The following is a 21199-nucleotide window of genomic DNA, read 5'->3' as shown; positions in this document are numbered from 1 at the left end:
TCTAGAACATTCCTCTCAATTCATGAAAGTAACATGCTAGGGGCCAGTAAGGGGCTCAGCAGTAAAGGCACCAACCTGATGACCTAAGTTCAGCCCCCGAGCCCCACACGGTGGAGGAGAGAACTGACTCCCACAGGTTGTTTTCTAACCTCCACACTTAGGCTACGGCACACAGGTACAGCCATATTCGTGCCACAGCCCATGTGCAAAGGTCAGAGGGCAACCTTCAAGTGTGTCCTCACCTTTCTCCCTTGACTGAGGCAGGGTCTCTTGGCAGCTGCACACGCCTGGCTGGCTGGCGGGGAGTTCCTGGGAGTCCCATCTCCCCATAGCTGTGCACTGGGGCTGCTGACACCACACTGTGTTGCTGCCTCCCGTTTGTACGTGCGTTCTGGGGATCTGAACCTGGGTCATCAGTCTTGCTCGGCAGGTGCTTTTGCCTATTGAGTCTCTCTCTCTCTCTCTCTCTCTCTCTCTCTCTCTCTCTCTCTCTCTCTCTCTCTCTCACACACACACACACACACACACACACACACACACACACACACACAGCCTCTGAAGGAAAACAGTCGTACTTCACTGATGTCACCCCTCTCCCAAGACAGTGCAGGATCGATCCAAGGGAGGTCCCACTGGTAAAACATGTCACATGTGAGCACCCATCTCCCACACTGGATGCTGTCCAAGAAGGCTACTTCTTCCTCCCTACAGCTGGATTGCTGAGATCAGCAGGGCAGAGGGTGAGGGCAGGGAACAGAGCCCTAGTAACTGTCCTGTGGCACGTGCTGGTGCCCACCTGCCAGCCCCCAACTGGCTCCCATGTACCCCAGATAGATGCAGAAAAACATGCTGTTTCTGAATTTTTTTTTTATGTTCGTGGCTGTTCAGAACCACACAAGAGTGTAAACCAAAAGAAGTCCAAATACATCTGAAGGTTGTGAGGGGCTTGTGCATAGGAGAGTCATGAAAGAGCCTCCTGAGGCTTGTCAGGAAGGTGCCGAAGCTTCAAGTCATTCTGGAAACACTGCCAGTTGTCTGTTTTCCTTTAACCTGGGGAAACAATGTAAGATTCTCTCTTACTAATGAGAAAATTAAGAATCCAATCACTGCCATAGTCTAGGTACTTAAATCAATGAAGATGAGATTCTGTGGCTCGATTGTACAAGAGAAAGCAGATGTTTTTCTCTTTTATTTACTATTGTCAAAATTGGATTTTCTGAAAGCCTCCATTGTCTTTGAAGACTTTATCTAATTTGCAATGTTCTTTTCCAGATGGGGGAAAAAAGACAGCCCATTGGAAACACTCAGATAAATCGTTGCTATTTGTTGATTTGATCAGCCTTGCTATGGTTACTATAGAAACGTGAGTTCTTTCCAATGCCCTTTAGCCACAAAACAGAAATTTGATGTGCCCCCAGTATGGATTCTACTTCTTTGGTCCCTAAATAGCTACTTAATTACTTTCTGAACTGGATGATAAGGGGGTAAAAAAAAAAAATCTATTAAAAGGGCATCAGTTAAGATAGTTTAATGTTTGTACTTCAGCTTGGTTTTAGAAGCAAAATCTTAAGCCAAAGTAGGATATGAGGTGAAAATGATTTTCACACATTCGTTAGATCATTTGTCAATAGCCCTTAGCACTGAGCAAACCCAGGGAGTCTCTGGTGGTCACAGCCAGGCTTGTGATCAGCGCTGAAGAGAAGACAAAGGCCACAGTGCTGTCCTCGTACCTGCCGTGTGTTCTCAGTGTGATTTAATTTAGAGACACAATACGTAGTTTTGTTGAGAAACAAAGAAATGAAGATTGCCCATTCCAGCCTTTTGTACCATCCTACCAAATCCCTAAAATAGCATGAGTAGACTTATGTTACAGGCATGACTTTGCGGGTGGGTGTTGCCGGGTGGGTGTCTCTGGGTGAAGAAACCAGCAAGCATCCTGCTAGAAGCAGCTCTCCCTGTGTACCCAGACTCCGGTACCCATAGGACTCAGGGTGTGAGTGAGGACCAGGGATGTATCCCTCCATTTACAGGAACCGGAAGAAGGGAAGGGAGCGACAGGGTCCCTTGGCACAAATGTAAGCATAGTGAAAAAACATTGACAGTTCTTTATGGCTCTATTTCAGGTACCTGAGCAGAATCAAGGTGACAAAAAAACCCATGATAGAAGAGCTTAAGTGGTTCTGGGAAGACAGGCTAGTTGGTAAAGTGCTTACCAACAAGAGGACCTGAGTTCAGATCCCCAGCATCCCTATAAAAAGCCTGGCATGGGGCAGGGTGAGAGTGATAAAGCATGCGATTCCCTGGGGCTTGCTGGCCAGTCAGTCTAGCCAAATCAGTAACTCCAGGTTCAATGGAAGACCCTGTCCCCAAAAATAAGGTGGAGAGCACCTGAGGAACACACCTGACACCAGCCTTTGGTCTCCACATAGACACACATGCATCTACACATGTGCACATATGAACACAAACACACCTACACCACACACACAAGTGCACAATCCAAGCCAGACACAGTGGCATATACCTGAAGTGTAAGGCTGTGTGGATGAGGTAAGGATTTCAAGGCTAGTCTGGTAGACGTGGTGAAGACTTCAGAGTTCACCCTGCTTTTTACTGAGTCAATCTGCATTTTAATAAGATTCCCAAGTACGCATTACATCTTCAGAAGTGCTGATTGAGAAAACAAAACCACTGACTAATGAGTGAGCAGATTCATTTCCTATGGATGCAGTGAAGTGAGGGGGAATGGATCAAATAGGGACCCATACCAAACCTCCTGCCTCTCTGTGACCCGTGAATTAAGAATAATTGTGTTTTGTAATGTCTTTTTACCCCCAAATCAAAGAACTATAATGTTGTGAGACATGAAAATTAGGTGAAAATTAAATTTCCATGGCTCTAAATAGAGTTTTCTTAACACAGGCCATATTCATTACCATAAGCATTTTGACTGAGGCTGCTTCAGTGCTTTGAGGCAAGGTGGAGTCACTACTAGAAGGAGTGGGTGGCCCAAAAAGCCTGAAGTCCATGCCCTCTGGTCCTCTACTGAGTTCCAGGATTCCAGCGTTAGCAGAACTTGGAGTGTAAGACCTGGGAAGGGCGTTTAAAATCATCCTTGTTGATGGGGAAGGGACACACTTGCAAAGTCAATGGTATAAGCACTCCATTATCCTGTCTGAATGGTTCTCCTTATTTCCTGCCTCTTCCTCTGCTCTCGCCTGCAGCACCCACTTTTCTGAGCATGTGCATACACACACACACACACACACACACACACACACACAGTGCTTAGCCATGCATCTTGATATTGGCTTATTTTCCCTTTTCCTCCACTTTCCTAAGTCCCAAGCACATTAAATATATGTAAACTTTGACATAATTCTCAAGCCTCTTAAAATTGATTCCATTGTACAAACTAAAGGTTTCTTTTCTAGACACACCTATCTCTGGGGGTGGCTGGCAGCAGAAAGCCATTCTGGGGTCTGAAAGCACCCTACCCTTACATGCCCAAAGCCCTGTAGCAGTTGGGTAAAACCCACATTGGTCATGAATCTGATTGCTATAAGAGAGAGACCAACTTCTTTCCCACACTTTTTGTGACTCCAGAAATCAAGAACTCTGGCATTTCTAGCTGGCTGCATGCATCTGACCTGTCTATGTCAGGCACCACCCCTGGAGGAGGAGTGTAGAGCAGTGGGAGATGTTCACTACCTCTGTTCACTCTCTAGAGACTCAGATGATGCAGACTGTACCTCTCCTCCCACGTCCCCCTTGGTGAGTGGGGCTCTGTTCAGGCTACAAATCCTCTTTGTCCAGATCAAGCCTCACAGCTGGAAAATGTTGCCACTCTGGTGATATGGCATGCATCACAATCAAACCAGAGGAGCCTCAAGAACCCAGATTGGGGATGCTGAAGACATTGGCTCAGTGGTGAAGAGGGGCTGTGGTTCTCTCAGAAAGCCTGAGTTCAGTTCCAGCACCATGTCAGGTGACTCACAACTGCCTGGAACCCCAGCTCCTACGAATCCACCACCCCTGGATCCTGTGAGCACCGGCACTCACGTATATGCGCCTACACAGAACTATACACATATACACATAATTAAGAATGGTTAAAATGGATCTTTAAATCAGATGGGGTGGTACATACCTTCAATCCCAGCACTAGGGAGGAAGAAGCAGGCAGCTCTCTGTGAGTTCAAGGTTAGCCTGCTCTACATAATGAGTTACAATCTAGCCAGGGGAACATAGTGAGACTTCATCTCAAAAAATTTTTTTAAGAATTCAAAATGGCAGTTCCTAAAATGAGGTTCAGGAACCTGTGTCTGGGGTGCTCGTGGGTATTTGGGGACTTTAGCTTGTTTTCATGCATAGAATCTCTTATCCCTTGAGACCCTTGCTGTGATATGTAAGTGACACTTTCCAAACTACATAGGCCGAGAGTGCCAGGCCTCAGGAACCTGGTGTGTTCCGTGGCTCCCAGGTCTTTGGCCCTTAACACAGAGCCAGCCGCACGGCTTCCCAGCGTTCACCATCCTGGCTCCGGCCTGCATGTCCACTGGTCCAGAATGTGTTCCCTAGATCCCTTGGAGGTGTGAAAGGAGGAGTGCTGGGGATTCTGGGCTCAGTCACTTCATGGTTCCCTTTGACCTTTTTCAGAAGGAGATTTTGGGTTAGTTTAGCATCGCCAAAAATTGCCAAGTCTTGGGCTTATTTGTAAACCCGTTTGACACCAAGAATAATTTCCCAGTGGCTGTGGAAGACTCTGGGGTGCAGGGCACTTGTATTGAGGTGTCTCCCCTGGAGGTCTTCCTGGGGTGACCTATCACAGAAGTTGGAGGCAGGGATTTCCTACATCTTGTCAGTGTATCTGGGCTCATCCTTAGAGGTACTAAAGCAAAAGGTGGCTGAGGACCCAGTCAAAATGCTTCCAACTCCAAGATTCCAGCGGATGGTTGGTTACCGCTTGGCTCCCTTAATCATGTTGTAGATTAAGCTCTCTGGCCAGAAAACAAAGCTTTGGCAGTTAGAATAAAATACTCTACTTTGGGGAACAGTTATAGTTTTGTGAGTACTGACCTAAAGGCTCATAATTACAAGATAGATGTAAGAGAAGAAAATGTGTTTACACTTGGTAAAATGTTTGACCAGCTTCCCATTTTAATAGACAAAGCCTTACCACTCTAATGGCTCATCCGTTTGTCCAGCAGTTCTCAACCTGTGGGTTGCGACCCCTTTGGGATTGAATGACCCTTTCACAGGGGTCACCTAAGACTGTCAGAAAACACAGATATTTATGATTGTTAACAATAGCAAAATTACAGTTGTGAAGTAGCAATGAAAATAATTTTATGGCTGGGGTCTCCACGACATTGTTTAAAGCATCGTAGCATTAGGAAGGTTGAGAATCACTGCATTTGCCCCTCATCACCCCTATTTAGGCTCAGGGATGCTGTGACCCACTTGGGCTGTGGGATTTGGGTTGTGAAAACCAGCCTCTCTGGCATCCTCTCTCTGAAGCTGCCTCATACCAGATGGACCTCTGACTGCTCCTGTCACCCCTCTTATTTTTCTGTTAAGAGGGTATCGATTCATTGTCACTAAGGTTAATACTTGGGACAGTGAAGCTTTCTAGTCACATGGGTGTTCTAGACAGCAGTGGGGAGCTGGAGGACACAGAGCCTGGTGATGTGACCTTCAGTTAACCGGGATGGGTTAACCCATGTCTCACAGCTTGTTTTACTGGGAGAATCTCAGGCATCTTGAGTTACTGAAGAACCTCCAAGCCCTCAAGAAAGCAGATTTTATTAAGAACATGTCCCTTGGTTGGTGCATGAGGCACCTGGGTTTGATCCACAGCATGATAGAACATAAACTAGGCATGGAGGCACACACCTGTAATCTTAGCACTCAGGAGGTAGAGGCACAAATACCAGACTTCACAGTCACCAGGGCTACACAGGAAGTTCAAGGCCAAGCTGAGCTACATGAGCCTTTTGGAGAGTCACATGATGGTGGTGGGGGGAACTAACTTGAACTGGGAAAAAAGACTAATGTGGGTTTGGTCTTGAGTATGTGTGTGTAAAATTATTGGGAACCTAGCTGTGTGCTCTCGGACATGTGTGCTAACAGGAAGGCCCATTACCCGTCGCGTGGATGGCGCCTAGCAAAACACATCTACAGGTACAGTGGAACTGTTTGGCGTAAGACCATGCCAGTGCCCAGGAATGCCCTGAGGAGGGAGAGAGAATGGGCCTGGCCACATGCGCCTTGCTTCCAGGCCTTTCACTGTTCCAAGAAAGAGGTGGTTCTGTACTAGGCCCAAAGCAGGTCCCCCTTCCCGCCGGTGCCGCCCCCACCCCGTGTCATCAGGTGACCGCCACCTTCTGTGCCTCGTGCATTCTAAGGGAAGCCTGCGTCAGGCCGGCTGCAGTGTTTGTCTCGTGGTGCTATGTCCAGAGAGCGGAGTGATGACCCTTCTGAGCAGTGCTTTCAAGAACTGCTCTCTCTGCCCTCCACTGCCTCTTTTAACAACTGTTTCACCACTCTGCGTTTCTTTGGAGAAGCAGCTTGGGAAGCTGGCTCCCCCTGAATATACTGAGCTACTGGGCAAGGTCTTCCCTCCGAGCAACCCCTTCTGTTTTCTCAAGAGTAAATAGTTGCCTCCGGCCGCTCCAGGATGTGAAGGCGGTTCCTGTTTACAAACACTTGCAGGTGGATGAAATATGCTGGTTCTTGGGTCCTGGAACCCTAAATGCTATCTAAACCATTAGCCTGTGTGATGTGACATGCTTAAGCAATGTGCCCTTGTCCTTGTTTCGATGTTGGAAACGACGTAGAAGAACCAGACACGGGTATCGAACACAGACATAGCTGAGGAGGGAAATAGAGGGCTGGGGCTGGCGAGGTGGCTCTGCAGTTACCATCCTGTACAGCTCTGGCAGAAGACTTGGGTTCAGTTCCCAGCTCACTAAGCACCTCTAACTCCAGTTCCGTGGGATCCAGCACCCTCTTGTGGCCCCCACAGGCACCTGCATGCCCACTGTGCACATACATACATATAGGCACACATACACGTTTTTAAAAATAGAGGGATGGGGAAAACAGAGCTAGGACAAAGCCATCGCCTCTCCAGATCCCCCTCCCAGCAGATAAACTGACTGCTCTTCCCAACGCTGGTGGACAACTGCGCACTCTCTGAAAGGACCACTCCTCTCTACTGGCTGGCCACTCACTCGCACCTACCTTGCTTGGTATTCCAGGAAGCAGCATAGTACAGTGGCAGGAAGTGCCACGTTCCTGAGCTCGAGCCCGGCTCTCCCACTGCCTGGCTGGTGGCCTTGGCACCTTGTCCCTTGGCTCGCCTGGCTAGCCTCTGTCCCTCCACGTTAAATATGGAAGAGATAAAAAGGCCCAGGCTGGCAAGGCTTGCTTGGATGGTTAAAGTAAATATAAAGGTGCTTAGAATCCCTCACTGTCACTCCTGGGGTTCTCCCTGAACCCCTGCCCCAGGAGGTAGAAATCAAGAGGCTGCCTCTGAAGTTACTTTCCTCAGTAGCCATCTCCAAGTAAACTCAAAAGCTCTGTTCTTCCGCTTGGGTCTGAAGCCCCCATTTGTACGTTGGGTACCATGTTAGTTCTTTTTCTTGTTGCTTTGATAAAATGCCTGACAAGGGAGTTAAGGGAAGAGAGGTTTTAGTGAGGGACTAGAGGCCATCGTAGTGGGGTAGCATGGTGGCATCCGGGGAGGAACCATGGAAACGGGGATGGACAGGAAGTGGGGCTTTGCCCATCCCCACTGACTCATGTCCTCCAGAAAGGCTCTCCCTGCTAAATGTTCCAAGACATTCCCAAACAGGGCCACCAGTGGGACCAAGTGTTCAAATACATGAGCCTCCGAGGGACATTTCACACCCAAACCACAGCAAACACAGGCAGCCAGTGGACCTTGGTCCACTCCGTTTCTCCCACCTGGGACAGAGAATTCTGGTGACTCAGTTCACTGTGCGCCACAGAGCTTCCTCCCGGGAAGCTTTGTGTTTGCTCTTATCTTGGGTATTTCTTGTGCCTTTTATGATAAGCCCTAGGAGAAGAACCCCAGCTTGTTCTGCCTGAGATAGGCAATGTTGCCTGTGCCGGGATAATGCACCCTGACCCCGAAGCAAAACTGGAGGGCACTCACTCCCTCACACCTCAGAGGGGCTTTGCCCTGGCTTGGCCACAAGCTAATCTTCACCTTGTGGACCTTTATGAAAATAGACTTGTCAGCACCCACCCATGGCTGGCCCCCAGAGGCTGTGCGTGCCTCAGCTGACACGCTACACAGAAATAAGCAGGACCTTTGGTCTCAGCGAGGACCATACGTGAGTGGCCACATTTGCACAGAGCTGGTGACTTGGGGTGAGGGAGGGTGCGGTGGCCGACCAGTGCAAAGTCCCCGCCCACTTTCAAGGGTTACATCCAAAGGACTCCAGGACATCTAGTATGTGGGAAGCCTCATGCCCGCGCCTCTTTCCTCTCCCGTGCGAGGCTCTCTACCCCTGAAGCTACTTGCACTTCAGCTACCTCCTCTCTGCTGCAAACTGCAACAAAGTCTGCACCTCAACTTTCCACAGCCTTCTAGGACCCCAGGCCCAGAGCGCCGTGGAGAAAAGTGACCCCCAGCAGTCTCTTACACCAGCCTGGTGTCCCCCCCACACACACACACACCCAGAGAAAAAGATGTAGATTTACACCTCTGTCTTACATTGGAGATCCTCCTCCAGGAACCCCGCCCCCCATTCCTCTGAAGACCAGCTCTGGCAGGAGAACCCTGGGGACCACTTGGCCTTCTCTGAGTCTGCCTCTTTGGGACTCTCCCTGCTGAGGCTTCATCTCTTCCTCTCTACCCGTCCTGAATCTCTTCTGATACCGCCTGCCACCTGGAATGGCTGTGGCTGGGCACTGCTATCGAAGTAGCGCCCAGGGCTGAGCCCGCAGAAATGGAAGATCCCATTCATCTACGACGACAACGACGGGGTAGAATTTCAGTCCATTTGACAGAAGACAAAACTGAGGCCCCAGAGAAATTAAGGATGTCCTAAGTGTCATTGAAGTCTGTGACAACTCTTGAAGTCCCCACCTTCCCTGTGAGCTGATGGCCATGGAACCCGGAGGAGAACACAGAGCAGGACAGCTGCACCCGGTCCTGGAAGCAGGTGGTCCATGGAAAACCATGTGGTTTTAAAATGTTCCATGAACATGGGCTAAAACAGAACATTATAAAAGTTGTGTGCTGAATTTAATGGCAGTTGGCTCAGCTTTCAAAATGCTTGCTCCTGTCAACTAGAGACATTTTAGAAAAAGTTTATGTTCAAGTAGTTGAACAAGTGGATCCAGCATTTCAGAGACAGACTCATAAAAAGAGAAACAAAGAGCCCTATGTAAAAGCACAGGTTTTGAGCCCCTTTGAGGTGGGGTGTAGTGTGGTGCTCTGTTCATCTTTCCCACAAGCTATACAGCCATGAGGGAAAGCAAGCTTCGGGGTCACCCTGGCGTGTACAGCTTGGGTGTTTACTTCAGGAGCTGGCTTCTTATGCTTATTCAGATTCTAGCTGAACATCCCCAGGAGTGGCTTTTTCATTTGAACTCTGCCCTCCTGTGACAACAACCATCATTTCTCCTCGTTTTGCAGGTCATTGTCTGCTTCTTTCTCTAAGTAGATGCCGTGGCTCTCAGCCCACTCCAGGGTCCCTGGCAGCGCCACCGCCTCCCTCTCTCTTCCGATCCATTCTTGGTCCTGTGACCTGCAGAGTCTGAGTGCAGCAGAGGTTTTAGAATATTCAGAAGACACAAAATGATCTCTACCTGTTTGGGGTTTGCAGTTTTCTATAAGTTAAAGCACCTGGTGATTCTAAAACTCGCTCTGGCATTTTACCATGGGTGGCATTGGCAAGCGCTTGCCTCTCTCTCATCTCAGCGCTTCGGGGCATTTCTGCAAAGGTTCGTCTGGGGAGAACCTTCTTTGCACCACTTTGCAGTATTCAATGGGACGCCACTGCCACAAACCTTAGGCGAATTTCTGCAAAAGAGCCTTGTTAGGGTACAACTGCTCCAGGAGCTAAACCACAAGAGGGCAGTAAAGACTCGCAAAAGCCAGACTCCCTGCGTCTTAATGAACACAGGCCATAGCAGAAGCAGAGGGCCGCCTGGGGCCTCTACTTGTGAATGAACAGGAATGGCAATAAAATAAATGGTCATTTCACGCTCCCAATTGCTCCCAATTTTAGGCAACAATCACGGTGCTAAAAGAGAAACAGTCAAGGGCCTTGTAGGTCTTGTTGGCTCCTTCCATCTATTGCTTGCCCAGAGAATCCCCTGCCTTTAAACATGGCTGACAGTCTGGAAAACCATTTACTTTGACAGCATGTGTGAATCCAGAGACTCCCAACCCTGCAAAGCCTGAGTGGTGGCAATCCCTGGCAGGAAAAGAAATGGGTTAGTGTGAAAAGAGTCTAATAACATTGTAGATCACAGCTATTCCGCCTACACTAGACTTCCCTAAAGTGGACATCGGACAAATCGTGGTGTCAGCCCCAGTGGGAGAAAGACTGTTTTCATGGGTGGAAACACTCAGAAAAGGTAAAATTTGGAGGATCTTCAAACAGGATCCTTTGGGGATCCCAGGACCCTCCCATAGCAACTGGAGAGAACTAAGGACAGTAGCCTTCAGGGGACCACTTACCAGGTGAGGCAAATTGGGCTGCCTCTCGTCTAGCCAGCCTCCCCTGAGGAATTGGAGGCTGCGGTTAGGTTAACCGTTGGTGGTGGGGGGGAGGGGTGCATGAAACTGCACCCTCCCTGAAGAGCTATTGGCAGTTAATAGTAACTGATGGGTGGGGGTATTTACTCTTAAGGTGCCCATGCTCCTGGAACTCTAAGGAAACTCAGTTGGGTCTCCCCGCAAAAAAAAAAAAAGGGGGGGGGAGAGAAGGAGAAAGATAGACTTGAAATGGAAGGGAAGACTAGCCAGGAAGAGGAGGGAATCAGCGGGAATGGGAAGGAAATGGGAAATGGTAATAGGGGAGAGGGACCAAAATACTCGGTATACATGTATGAAAACGAGATTAGCCAGCTTAACAGGCATGCCATCCATCATTGGGTGAATCAAAAAGCATAAGGGAAAAATAGATAACCATAAAGAAAATAACATGCTAGAAACTCATAGGGCTTGGTAGAAAAATAACCAAACACTATTGTCCACGCCAGGCAAAGCTCTAACAGATCCTGGGTCCCACATTTCCCTCACCCACCCACCCACCCTTGGAGTATGACTCAATTGCCACAACAGGAAGGCTTGCTGACTTCCTGACTTCATTTTAACAGTGGCAGCCACCTGAGTGGATGGGCCTCTAAAAACAGTTCTCATTATGGAAATGGCTTACTGTGCATCCCCTGGCCTTTGCTGAATGAGTACCTACTATTTTGGCGACACAGCCTTATTTGCCTGCCTGTACCACCTAGAGCATCAAATACCACAGAAGAGACTGAATGGTAATTGATTCAGATGCACTGGGAACTTTTCATCGTTGCTGTCCTGATAAGTTAGCAAGGAGACATAGGCATTTTATCTAAGTACAACTGAAGGGCTGGGGTGAAGCTCTTGTTGGTAGAATGTTAGCCTTGAGGTCCTGGGTTCAATCCCCAGCACTGAAAAATCAAATCTATAAAACTGTGAAAGGTCAGCAGCAGGTGAAGATAAGTGATTTGAGAATCTACAGGACATGAGACAAAAGTAAAACTGCACCCCAGAGGCCCATCCCAGCCACTGCCTGCCATGCTAAATCACAGCCACACATTCATTCATCTGGATTTCATGGCACAGCAGCAGAGGTGGGTAATGATGGAAGAGACTGTTTGGCCTGCACTGGCCTTTGTATAGTGGGGAGATTGCTAATTCAAAGCCTAGAGTTTGGGCTTCAGAACCAAGGAAGGGAATGAATCTGGACATGTCCCTCAGACCCCTCGTCTGTAACCTGAACACCCTTATGTCACTTGTCTCCATCCTTCTGAGGCTGGTTGCACCCATTCTGGGCAGCCAGTGGATCCAGGATCCTGTGTTGGGAGAAAGTGGCATCCTTCTCTTCCTCCATAGCATGAACAACCCTGTGAGGGGCTGGAGGTAGTGGAGTTGGCTCTGGAGACCATCACAAGGTTCAGACATCCTCATCGACATGCAGGCGTCTTCCTCAGAGGCACCTGCTAGGGCTGACAGACTGTCTGTGGTCCTGGGGAGAGTGACTGGTACACCCCTGAGGTTTATGTGCTGCTCATCTGTGACTCCCAGCTTGGGAAGAAAACTCCAGTCAACAGGCATTGACAGCCATCCAGGCCCCTAAGTCCAAGGGTATAAACAAGAGCATGCGGTCAGGAGGAAATGGTGACGAGGGAGGTGGCCTGCCCTGGGGACAGCTATGTGCCTTCTGTACAGATGAGCTTTCCTTCTGCTGTAACCACGCAGGCCACGAGCCTTACAGACGTGACCCATTGCTCACAGCCCTCGATCCCAGGGGGTTCAGGGTCACGGCAGCACAGACTTGGTGTCTGGTTCATAGATGGTTGCTTGTTCCTGTTTCCCTAGAAAGCATGAGACCCTTTCATAAGGACACCCCTATTATGACTGTGGAGCCCTAGTGACTTCATTGTCTCCTCCTACTTCCTCACACTGTCAGATCAGGGGTGAGGGTCTCCACATGTGAATTTGGGGCAGATGGATAAGCATTCAGGTCATGCCACCCTTCTAAGACTGTTCCTCCTAGCGTGTCAAACATGGAGCCCACAGGTCTTGTGAGCATGCACGAGGCTGGGGATAGCTGTGAATGTGACCTCACACAAAATCATCACCTTACTTAAAACATTAAGAGGTGTTTACGTGTATGTGCGCATGCATGCGTAGATGTAGTGTAAATGTTTTTAAATCCAGTTGTGAGCCTACAGAGCAGTGGTTCTCAACCCTCCTAGTGCTATGACCCTTTAATATAGTTCCTCATATTGTGGTGACTCTCTAGCCATAAAATTATTTTCATTGCTGCTTCTTATTATTATTATTAAGAAATTTTCTATTCATTTTACATACCAACCACAGACCCTCCCCTCTCCTCCCTCCTCCCCTCCAGCCTTCCCCCTCCCATTGCTACTTCTTAATTGTAATCTTGCTACTGTTATGAATCATAATGTAAATATCTAATATGCAAGATATCTGATATGCAACCCCTGTGAAAGGGTCTTTCATCACCATAGGGGGTCATGACTCACAGGTTGAGAACCACTGCTCTAGAGCATGAACTTGGAGATAACATCTTTTCCCAGTATCAAAAGGTGGACACACCTGACTGAAGATGGTCCCAAAACCAGATCTGAAAGAACGCTGCTAGAAGTCCCAACCAATAATGTATACCGATGTCCTAGAAGAAGTCAAGGCTTGTCTTTTGGAATTGGTGTGTCCTGACTCCTTGGGTTTCCCACCCCAACCCTCACCCCCCCGATCTTCCCAGATGTCCTTGTACAGTCGCTAGTGGACGTCACCAGCCTTGCCCAATCCAAACCTTAACCTGATGACTCTGCATCTACTTGGGGTCTAAGAACAAGAGAGAGATTCAAACAGAAAATGGTGCACCTGCCTGCTCTAGAAACAGTGAGGTGTCTGATGGCAGGGAGTGAGAATTCCCTAACACATGTTGAGGAGATGCAGGTTCCAGGGGGCTTCTGTGCCTGTTAACTATGATGTGAAAAATGAGAGATTGCAGGGCATCTGTAGAATGTTTCCAGTGATTGTCTCTAGCTGATAAAAATCATAGGTACTTATTTCTTTCTTTTAAAAAAAATGTATGCATCTTAAATTTTTCTAAAATGAACACATATCGCTTTATTTCAAGAAGAAATAACTCTGCCTTTTAGAAAATGTTATGTGAAAAAAAACAATTATTCATTTGTTCAGAGAATTTGAGGTACGCTGTATCCCAGACATGTCCTATGCTCTGGAGTTAGACCAGAGAGAACCAGAGGAGAGGGGTGACTGGTTCACAGAGCATAAAGAGACCAGGAAAGCAGAAGGAAACACAAACCACAGGAAGCAAGGTGACAGGGACAGCTGACAGGGTGAGTGGGGGATCCCAGATGCTTAAGGCATCATTTGTAGACTAGAAGGAAGGTTGGTATGCCTATGTGGGTCACAGGAGGCAGAAAGAATAAAGGTCTCCAGGGGGCAGCATGCCTGGCCTGTTCCAATAAATGACAAATGAGTTAGCCAGAGAACAGCAGGCTTCTCATCTACTTCACTGTGCTGCCCAAGACCCATAATACCCATTAAGTAGCATCCTTTTAACCTGTTGCCTAGCAACCGAGTAGCAGGACTAGATGTCAGGACTCATTGCTGTTCGGAAACACGGCACTAACCTAGATGACAGGTCCCTCTAGCAAGCCCTCCCCAAGTCCTCACGATTTGCTTCAAAGCACTCAATTGCTCTGAGCCAGTATTGCAGTGTGCATGGGTGAATCCACTTCCTTGAGGGTAAGGTTTTGTGCCTTGGTTCTGTATGGCACATCTGCTTCCCCTAACCCATCCTGCTTTGTGGAGCAGTGCTGAAATGTCTTGTCAGCATTTTCATCATGAAAAGAAAAAGGAAAAAACATGTAAAAGAAATCCATAACAGTTTATGTGCTTCCATGGTTGGGCACCACTGGCCTGTCACCCCTGGAATGTCAGACGTAGAAAGACCCTTCCACAGCTCTCAAGTCCAAAGGGTGTCATTATGTCACACTGCAAATAGTTTTGATAAACACATTCATCAGAGCCATACTCACACTAGCTGGAGAATCAGAACATTTTGAGTGGGGCAGAGTGGAGTCAGACACTGACCGGCACTTCAGAGGTTACCAAATGACCACCGGGAGACTTGCTCTCATACTGCAATGTAGGTCTTAAGCTTGGATAAACCAGAACTTCTTGTCAAAATTTCCAGGCAGAGAGGCATGGTGTGAAAGCCAACAAGTGATGACGGTACACTCACCATAACACTGGGTCTTTGGGGTCACGTTGCTTGTTTAGCAAAGCCAACGTACACTCAGTGCACACAATTCAAGCAAGGCAAGGTGTCGTTGGCATTAACTTAGACCTCCGCCATCGCTGCTACCAGAGGTCAAATTATCCCAGCTCTGCTGCTGCAAATGGTTTAACCTGATAGAAAATGTGTCTCCCACCACCCTGTCCTTCATATACCTAATGTAAGTAATTACTTTTGTTATCATTATTTTATGGATTTTAAAGTCAGCAACTTATGTAACCCAATCTGCCTTGAACTCCTGGTCTAGCTGCCTCTGCCTCCATGTGCAGAAACTGACTTCAGGGTTATACCATCACACCCCACGATGCAAGTCATTTGGCATGGAACTCGTCCTGGTTTTAATTTGCAAACCCTGCATTAGTGAGCTGAGTGTAAGGAGTCTCTCACATTGTACAGACAAGTCCTTGGACCCAGGAGGGGGCCACTTGTATAGACTTGTGACTCACTTCCAGTAAACACAGGCACACGCGGATCTGGGTTTGCAGTGTTCAGATTTCTGTCATACGGTTTGCTTGTCCCCAACTCAACCTGTAGCACTTCAGGGGCTACAAAATGCCTCTGTAGTTCCAAATGAGATTCAGTATTAGTTGGTTATCAGCTCATTTCCTTATGAGGTGTGGACACTGGCTAGTCTCAGCACCTGGGAATCCAGGTGGCATCATGAAGCCAGGCTTGACAAATGTTCAGGTTCCATCTTTTGAAGGATCCGAATTCCCCAGGTGCAAGTTATTTTAGTCAAAGCCAATAGCACATGCTATGCTGTTAAGGACAAAAGGAGAGAACAGGGGAAAGTTCTAGCATTTAGAATTACCTTGTTCTCGTTTACAGCATCGCACATCAAGGTTTTCATTTTTCCCTTTTTTGAATAATTCCAATGCTCTTTGCTTTGTTTCTACACATGGTTTCTCTGTGTAGCCCTGGCTGTCCTGGAACTCACTCTGGAGACCAGGCTGGTCTCAAACTCAGAGATCCTCCTGTCTCTGCCTTCGGAGTGTTGGGATTAAAGTTATGAGCCATCATGCCCAACGATATGCTTTTTCTATAACACCTTTACCTATAACCTATAACCGAGTGGTTCTCAATCTTCCTAATGCTGCAAACCTTTAATACAATTCCTCATGTTGTGGTAACCCCCAACCATAACATTACTTTCATTGCTATTTCATAACTGTAATTTTGCTACTGTTATGAATTGTAATGTAAATATCTGATATGCAGGATATCTGATATGCAACCTGATGAAAAGGTCATTCAACCCCCTGCTGGTTGAGAACCACTGCCTTAACTGATCTTAGTCCAACCCTGCAGGGAACTTGATATCTAGATGCTGCAGAAATCTCCATTTGCTCTCCCGCCATGCCCTCCCCTGAGAGGCTGTGAGGCCCATGAGACATACACAGCCACTAGATAGAGCACAAGCATGAGCAAGGGCCACAGGGAGTCAGTCCCTATTCCATTGCTGCAACAAAATACGCAAAGCTAGCCAGTATATGAATTAAAGAGGGTTATCTAGCTTATGGTTCTGAAGGGACAGAAGTGTGAGCCAGTGTCTGCCTGCCTTGTGGTGAGGGCTGACATCGGGTAGAAACGGAAGGGGGCTTCTGAGCACTCCCCCTCCTGTCACTGACTGCTGTCAGCCTCTGCCATCTGACTCCTGTTTGCTCTCACCCCAGCAGGGCATCTGCCCATGTTGGTCCCTGTTTACATTGCCGTAGTAAAGGATGTCAGCAGGTGGCAATGGGCTCCAGCTGTATCCCTACACACACATACATTGATTCGATTTGCACTCTTGGTGAAGTCTGCACTACACTCCAACAGCCAGAGTAATGTCAACATTATGCAAGTCAGGAAGGGCAAGTCTCTGGGTCCTGCTGTGAAGCCAGTTGCCAAGCAACCCATTCAGAACCAAGAGGAAGAAGTGGTGGGCTCGGAAGCAGATCTTGTTATGGGATGGCTGTGCCTTCTAGAATGTGGCCGGGGGAAGAAGAGAAATCCAGCTGTTCACAGCATCTGGTCTCTGGCCAGGGTCCCTCCTAGAAGGCCTCTAGGACTGTCCCTAAATCACCCCCAACACAACACACACACACTCACAACTAACACAGTTGCTAAGTATCCCTGGCTATCTTCTCGAACTTCATAGTACTTTGAACCCCTCCTTCGAGTGGAACTTGCTCAAAGGCAGGCCCAGACCAGCGAAGCTGAAGTACTTATGGATTTTTTGCTGTGAAAGAAAACTCAGAATCAGAGGTTGCTTGGTGTCCTTATGCAGCAAGGCCTGCAGTTGGCCGAATGGAAATGGCTCTGTAGGAAAACTGGGGTGGTGGGCAGTGCCACTCTGGATGGCGACACATTTATACAAATACCTGGGTCATTTATACCTCAGGACTAGTTTGGGCAGGGGTGAGATCTAGCCCACCCCGTGGGCTGGGTCCCCAAGCAGCCAGCTGTCTATATTGAGTACAATTAGTGAAGTCTTGATCTGGTTCCCTCTAGCCTCCCTCTGTGAGCACAGATGGAATTCCACTTTGGGGGAGACTTTTCCTCAGCAGTATGAGCATCCACCCGTCATGCCTACATTCCCATCCTAACACAGGGACTGCCTGTATTGGGTTGGCTGGCCTGTAGTCACGTCTGTGAGGATTGTCTTCGTTGATGTGGGAAGTCTTTGATAATAAAGAAACAAACCTACAAATACACATTTTCCCCTAGAGCTGGGACCCCGCTTTGCCAAGGCATCTGTCCATAGTGAGACCCCTGGATGCCTCCTTACCTCCTCTGCCATCTACCCATTGACCTACTGTGGTGGTTTAAATAAGAATGGCCCCCATTGGCTCATCTATTCAAATGCTTAGTCACCAGGAAGTGGCACTATTTGAGAAGGATTAGGAGGTGTGGCCTTGTTGGAGAAAGTGTGTCACTGCGGGGTGGGCCTTGAAGTAGCCAAAGCCTATGCCAGGCCCAGTCTCTCTGCCTCTCTGCCTGATGATCAGGATGTCAGTCTGAGCTACTGCTCCAGAACCATGAGTGTCACCATGTTTCCGCCATGCCCCCACCATGATGATCATGGACTAATGCTTTGAAACTGTAAGCAAGCCTCCACTTAAATGCTGTCTTGTGTAAGAGTTGACTTGGTCTTCACAGCAATAGAACAGTGATGAAGACACCCACCCGTAGAGGTGTTGACCACCTGAGTGAGAGCCTAGCTCCTACTACTGAGCTCCCACCCACACTTAGGTCTGCGGCGCTGAGGAAGAGGAGGTGCTCCTAACATAAAGACTGCATCTAAAGCAGCGGTTCTCAACCTGCCTCTTGCTGCAGCCCTGTAACACAGTTTCTCATGCCGTGGTGACCCCCAGCCATGAAAGTATTTTCATTGCTGCTTCCTAACTGCAATTTTGCTACTGTTATGAATCATGATGTAGGAATCTAATATGCAGGATATCTGATATGCGACCCCTGTGAAAGGGTCATTCGACAACCAAAGGACTTGAGACCACATGTTAAGAACCACTGATCTAAAGCAATTATCCTTGCCCTTAAAATTGGGTCTGAGGCTGTGGAAGATGCACCAATGCTAGGACACTGGCTCTCTCTCATTTTCAAACAGACATTTCAAAACCCTAAGTCTGACAGAGGGTGTGACGCTGCACCAGCTCTGGCTTCCCTGCTTTCTCAGGGGCTTCCTTGCTGACCACTGAAGTATCAGTGCCCATGGCATCTCATTGGCCTTTTCCTTCTGCCAAAGCCCTCTTCCTTCTCCCCATTGGAGGTGAGAGTGGAACTCTCTGTGAGAGTCCAACACCAGCGGCCCCCTCCAGGGTTGTGACGTGGTGCAACTCCAGTGTGCAAAAACTCCTTCTGGTACCAGAGCATCATTTACCGAGTGTCCTCCAGGCTGATGTGAAACCAGATGCCAGAAGCTGACTATTTCTTTTCATCAATCCAACTCCTGACTTAACTAAACAAACCCCTGTTCTTCCTGCTCTCTTGAAAGCAGCAATAAATCATCCTCAAAGCTCACCAATTAAGCTGCTCCTCTCTGGAGAACATTCTGCTGTCGTTTCTGCCTGGGTACAAATTTCCTACATATGGATTAATTTTGTTACAACTAAGAAAAAAAAATCCACTCACAGTCTCATTTCCTTGATTATGTTAACAGTCTCAAAACACTATTTACCCTCAAGAAGTCAACTTTCCATCCCAGAATCAGAATTCACCTGCCGTGGCAGGTTCTTTTGAATGAACTCTCGGTTATTGTATGGAATTGTTAGCTAGGTGAAGGCTGGAAGAGTATTACTTTGTAGATCTTCCCCCAGGGATGCCTAGAGCTGCTGGCCATCACTCCTTACCCTCCCATTGCTTTTCTCAGCCTGTTCCTCACCACTGACATCCAGCTTATTAACAGCATGCTGGTTTCTGTCACTCTTTCCTTGGGGGAGAAAATGACCAATGGCTTTTCATGTTTGTGCTTGTTTCAGAAAGCCAAGCTCGGCCCTGCTGGTAACAAAGTCATCAGCCCTTCAGAAGACAGGAAGCAACCGTCCAACAACCTTGACAGAGTGAAGCTCACAGACTTCAATTTCCTCATGGTGCTGGGGAAGGGGAGTTTTGGGAAGGTAAGAAGGGGGAGTTTTGCACAAAATGTTGGATCAGTGCTGCACAGCATTGGATCATACAGGCACATTGCTCAGATAGTTTGGACGTCATTAAAAACAGCCAGAGTATTGGGGAGATGACTGTCAGTTAAGAGCACGTGATTTCCTTCCAGAGAACCTGTGTTTGATCTCCAGCACCCTTCAGGCAGCTCATAACCAACCACTTATAAGTCTAGCTCTGGGAGACCCAGTACCTCTGTCCTCCAAGGGCACCTGCACTCACATGCACATACCCCACCACACACATGCACACATACATGCATAATTAGAAATAAAATAAACCTTTTTGAACAACTGTGCTGAGTTGCAGAGATTGCTCAGTCAATAAAGTACTTGCAAGTAGATCTGAGCCCACGTGAGGTCTACTGGCATGCACTAATAGCCCCAGCACCAGAGACAAGTGGGTCCTGAGGCCCAGCTGGCCAGCCAACCTAGCCCATTTGGCCAGTTCAATGCAGCAAGAGATTCTACCTTAAAAAAAAAAAAATAAAAAGAAAGAAGAGGAAAAAAATAAAATAAAAATGATGGATGGTGTCTGAGGTTGTCCTCTAGTCTAAAAAACAGTATGAACATATACATATGGTCCCTCAGTGTATTTATATGCAAGTGAGTGCACACACATGTGGGCATACTACACACACACACACACACACACACACACACACACACAAAACTACAAAGAGTTCGTTTGTGGTATCCCCTTTTCCCCATGTTCAGATTAGAGGACATGCTCCAAAATGCTAGTAGGATGATTGATTTTTACAACTAGAAATTGAACATGAACTTACCCTAAGCCTGGGTGATTGTCATGGTGAGACCCTACAGTGGGGCCATGTGCTCACTGTTTGTCTTCTGTGGCCCCAAACCTTGTGACAGACCCATGAACTGATTTTGAGCCTGCCTTTTTCTGTGTTTTTGTTCTTGGCCTTGAAGATTGCAAAGGTTACATTTTACTCTCAGAATGTTTCCAGAAAACATGAATATGAATAATTCCAGACTAATCCCATTAAAGAATATTAAATATTCCCATTATCAGACAAAGTAGCAACTTTGTATATTAATACCCTACACTGTCTACAAACCTGGATACTTTAAAAAGGAATATGAATGCTAAAGGAATTTTAACTTGAAGTATCTTACAATACTTGAAATCCAGATATAAAGTTTATGTTAGCCAGCTTTCTGTAACTATATAGAATTACCTGAAGCAATTTACTTATAAAGTGATAAGGTTTGTTTTGGGTCATGGTCTTAAAGGTTTCTGTTCATGATTGAGTGGTTCCATTACTTTTGGTCGCTCAAAAGATAGTACATCATGGCAGGAATGTGTGCTGGAACAAACTGCATCATCACTTCAGCAGCCAGGAAACAAAACAAGAAAAGAATGTGACCCTGGTCCCACAGTGCCCTTCAAGGGCATCACATACCCCCAATAACCTAAGG

At 47.5% G+C, this 21199-nt stretch overlaps 1 protein-coding gene and 1 long non-coding RNA gene across 3 annotated transcripts in view; one reads left to right on the top strand and one right to left on the bottom strand.

Moving 5' to 3' along the window:
* Positions 1–21199, top strand: part of Prkca (protein kinase C alpha) — a 400362-nt gene that overhangs the window by 327860 nt on the left and 51303 nt on the right. For both annotated transcript variants that reach the window (XM_015994108.3, XM_076543615.1), the window contains exon 9: positions 19580–19717. In XM_015994108.3, coding sequence (XP_015849594.1) covers positions 19580–19717 — 138 coding nt within the window. The remainder of the gene's footprint in view (positions 1–19579; positions 19718–21199) is intronic.
* On the bottom strand, positions 838–10874 carry LOC121831494 (uncharacterized). Its single transcript, XR_013041934.1, has 4 exons — positions 10724–10874; positions 7246–7666; positions 5180–5274; positions 838–1050 (listed from the first exon to the last, which is right to left on the bottom strand). It is a non-coding gene; the product is annotated as an uncharacterized LOC121831494 (long non-coding RNA).

This window comes from Peromyscus maniculatus, chromosome 8 (genome assembly GCF_049852395.1).
Source record: "Peromyscus maniculatus bairdii isolate BWxNUB_F1_BW_parent chromosome 8, HU_Pman_BW_mat_3.1, whole genome shotgun sequence".
Classification (NCBI taxonomy): Eukaryota; Metazoa; Chordata; class Mammalia; order Rodentia; family Cricetidae; genus Peromyscus; species Peromyscus maniculatus.
Note: the sequence above shows the minus strand (reverse complement) of the source record. Positions and strands in the feature narration are given on the sequence as shown.